Raw genomic sequence first — 4,049 nt, 5'->3', positions numbered from 1 at the left:
GCAAGTTCTATATCTTTATCTATGCAATTCTTACACATCCCTATATATCAAGTCATAAAATAAAACACTAAAAGTAATCAATAATTTAGTTTGGTTAATATACTTGAGTCAAAGCTGCAGAGGATGTCTCTATCAAATTTAATACTTAGCTAATTATGTCTCAGTTTTTTTATGCGGGTCCAATACTCATTTTCAAGAGTTGATCTCCTATTTTTATTTATTAGGCGAAGATTTGAGAATGGCTCCCATGTGGTATCATCGTGCCCAACCCACTTGATTAGATATTTGTGCTTACCGGATCGCATTTTCTTGTGGTCTAAGATCTTCTCTGCTTCAAGGATATCCCCTGGATTAATTGTAGCATCACTTGTTTCAGATATAATCACTTTCAGGTCATTTGGGGCTTTGTATAGAGTATGTCCATTTTTCGAGCGAATTTGTACGCGGTAGCCATCAATCCCTACCACAGAATATACAGCCTTGCTCCAACGTGCAGCCTCCTTTTCGAACGTCTTCTTCTTGAGTCGATATAAAACATGTAAGCCAATACTGAACTCATTCTCAATCCTATCTGCCTCACCTTGATTATGGGTCAGATCTGCTTCCATCACTTGACCTTTAGCTTCATTTGGCGTCATTCCAATGGATCGATGAACAGTGCTGTTGTAGTTGCTAATAACATCGCTGATTAACTTATGGGTAATTCTCTTAAAATCCATCTTGATGAGTCTTTGCTTGATAGTTCTGTTGAACCTTTCGATTTTGCCCATAGTTCCATGATCACCTGGCTCGTTGTTGAAATGCTCAATTGTTTTGGTCTTAAAAAACTCTTCAGCTTGTGAATTTATAAACTCACTGCCGTTATCGCTCGTTATTATATCAACTTTGTGAAGTCGAACAAACGCCTTGAGAGCTGTTAAAACAGTAGGTGCAGTCTTATTCACCAATAACTTCGCATACCCGATGCGGGAGTTGATATTGATGCATGTCATAATCGGTTGTTTCCCCCAGAACGCAAGATCTATTTGCCATGAGTTGGGGTTGTGGGATGCAATCTTGAACCCATCAAAGCTTTTCTTCTGCTCTTGAAACCGTTGAATATCTGACTGAGTAGTATACCAATCCTTTACATCCTTCAATGTTATTTTTGAGTCTAGCTCTCGGGCCTTCTGATACAACGCTTGAGCTCCAACATAACCAGTTCTGGCGTTGTAATAGAGTTTGTGGAGGAGATCGTTGAGCTGTTCTCTCACCATTATTCTTATATAATATTCAAATAAAAAAGATGTGATATCTTGGAGAACCTTCTAAATTTCAAGTGGAATAGTGGTAATGCCATCATCGAGCACTTTCCGCTTGTCGTACCAATATGATAAAGCCGTCTTGGTCTGACTGTATGTGATAATTGATTTTGTCTCTTTCGACAGTCTAAACCCTTTGTTAGTACCTTGAAGTGTGATGCGATCGCGAACGACGGACTCAAACCCCAATGGATTAAGTACATCCTCATTTCGGCCACGGCTCTGCTGCACGCCCTTAGCCGAAACCTTAACCTTATATGACTCATCAGGAAGATAGCAAATATAGTTCTTACTTGAGAGTGAGACCATGGCATCACCAGACCACTCGTCCTTGAACAGACCAGGGGTACGACGATCAAACTTTGCCACTTCCATGTTATATTCACGTGGGAACCAATCGTACTTGTGCTGTGTGAAGTGATCCCGTAGCTCAGGTTTAATACAGTTCTGGAATGGATTATCACAGCTGAATGCAATGTAGGCCGAATCCGTATCCATTTCTTGGTACTGAAAGTCGGAGCGATCGAAATAGAAGTCAATGCAATCGTAGTAGAACTCGAGCATGCGTAGTTTAGCAAGCTGATAGATAGCAATTGATAGGTGGATTGGGTTTTTGTTGTTGAGACGACGCTTTTTCATGGTTATCTCACAAGAATCGTTCAGCTCCTCCAACCCATGAAATGTGAAGTGCTCAATACGCGACTTGATCTTATCCTCATTCGATTCATACTTGACCTGTTTGTGCTTACTCATGTCCATCCCCGATCGTCCAAAGGCACTGTTGCCTACTAATTTCATCATCTCTGCAATCATAGCTTTACTCTTATCTTCATCGCCGACGCGTCGTGCGCTCGACACAGCATCCATAAATGGAGCAAAAGCCTTGTGAGCGCTGGCCTTAATGAAGCTGTAAGTCTTAGTGATTTCCATTCCATGGGATAGATACCATTTGAGAAGAGGTGCGTAGATCAGAATCTTTTCACCGAAGTAGCTTCCAATCAGCTTGCGAGCAGGCTTAGCTTGGTTTTTTTCACGAGTATCGTTGTAGTCATACATGTGAGAGCCAATGATGTTTTTATCGGTGCAATCGATTAACGTATTCTTGAAAACAGGCGTCATTTCACCAAAGTAATCTTTAAGGTGATCTGGGGTACGGATGTCGCATTCAAGGAACCCAAATATTTTATCTGCCTTGATGTCTTCAACAATACCGGGATAAGCCTCAATGGTGGTCAATCGCCCGCATGGCATATCATTACCAAGAGCCCAGAGGTAAAGAGCATTGGCATCGTATCCGATGATCTTTTTCACAAGCTTACCACCTCGAATCTTAGTCTCGTTCCTTTTAGCGTAGCGGTTGAATATGATTGATGGACCACCGGCGATATTAGCCTTCATTTTACCGTAGATGTCCTTCTCCTCCCTGTCTATAGAATATACAAGCTTGTTCGAGTTGAACTCAAGGAGTTTCTTGAAACGAAACCCGCTGAGAGACATGTCCTTACGGGCGACGTTGCATTGAACACAAGAGATGAGGACATTACCGTCAATATGCCCCAATTTGTTATTGATACGGTCGGCCGATGCATTATCTGCTGTTAGCTGACAACAACATATACCACATAGGTACTTTTGCTTGTTTAGCAACATATCCAAATGATTAAACGTCATGTTGAAATCACGCTTAGCCTCCATATCCTGGCGTTTGTAGCCAATCATACGAGTAGCTGGGAATCTGAAAGGCTTAGCAGGTGCATTTTGAGGGCGTTGAAGCTCGTTGAAGCAAGTTTGATACATAACCTTTTCCGACAGCCCTGGAAGAGAAACACCATCAGTAAACATATCGAGATCAAAACGTTTGAACAGTTCACGCTGAGCCTCTATAGCCTTAATAAATGGTACCACATCTAAATTATTGTACCAGATAAGTAAGTCTTTGATAGAATTCATTCTATAGTGCTTCCACACGAACCTTACTCGCTCGTAGTCGGAGTTGCTTATACTGGTACCTCGAAGAGCACTATCGAATGCTGATTTGGAAGGGATCGTATTCTCTTTTAGAACATCAAAAGATTTGATGTACTCATATGGAAATAGTCCCTTCCCAAGCCCACAGACACACCTAATCTTATCATCGCACTTGCATCCACCGAGATATGTAGTAAGATACTTCTCATAGCTTGTTCCAGCAGGAACATAGTTGCTAATGTCAAGCATCTTCATGTCCGAAGTTGCGATGCACATATAGCTTGGATTCTTGATCACAGATTTGATATTTTCCGTACCGATAACGGCAAATAGGTCGCTCTTAATCAAGTTGATATCATATCTACCTGAGTTGAACCCCAACACGGGTACTTGATCGAGCTGTTGCTTGATCTTACCATAATCAGATCGCTCCTTCCCAAATACAATTGATTTATGGAAATTGAAGAAGCTACTATAAGTACCTTCCTTGATCCAGCTATCCACATCATCCACTGAGTACTTCTTGTCGGGATTTAGCCCAGGGATTTCCATACCACTAAACCCGTGAGCTTTGATAATCTTCTTGAGAAGTAGCTCATACTTTTGAACGTTGTACTCCTGAATCTTCAAGCTAATTTTGCTAATGTAATCAAACATATCTTTCAGTAAAGATTTTGGTTCAAAGTTTACAAAGCATTTAACTTGGCCCGAGAGGCTATCAGCCACTGACACCGAAACAGGAACGTGCTCATTCGTAAAGAGTGTGCTTTGACCATGCTG

At 41.3% G+C, this 4,049-nt stretch overlaps 2 protein-coding genes across 2 annotated transcripts; both read right to left on the bottom strand.

The window, feature by feature from the left end:
• Nucleotides 1-149: 149 nt before the first annotated feature.
• On the bottom strand, nucleotides 150-1,256 carry PHALS_03390 (integrase core domain containing protein; the record flags this gene model as incomplete). Its single annotated transcript, XM_024721966.1, has 1 exon — nucleotides 150-1,256. The coding sequence occupies one exon, from the start codon at nucleotides 1,254-1,256 to the stop codon at nucleotides 150-152; it is 1,107 nt and encodes a 368-aa protein (XP_024573090.1).
• A 51-nt stretch (nucleotides 1,257-1,307) lies between these two features.
• Nucleotides 1,308-3,926, bottom strand: PHALS_03389 (hypothetical protein PHYSODRAFT_339760; the record flags this gene model as incomplete). The annotated part of the gene is made up of 1 exon (XM_024721965.1): nucleotides 1,308-3,926. One exon carries the CDS (start codon nucleotides 3,924-3,926, stop codon nucleotides 1,308-1,310), a length of 2,619 nt encoding a protein of 872 aa, XP_024573089.1.
• Between the last annotated feature and the right edge of the window lie 123 nt (nucleotides 3,927-4,049).

This window comes from Plasmopara halstedii (genome assembly GCF_900000015.1).
Source record: "Plasmopara halstedii genome assembly, contig: Scaffold_222, whole genome shotgun sequence".
NCBI classification, from domain to species: domain Eukaryota; phylum Oomycota; class Peronosporomycetes; order Peronosporales; family Peronosporaceae; genus Plasmopara; species Plasmopara halstedii.
The sequence above is the reverse complement of the archived record's forward strand: the minus strand, read 5'-3'. Positions and strand labels throughout refer to the sequence as shown.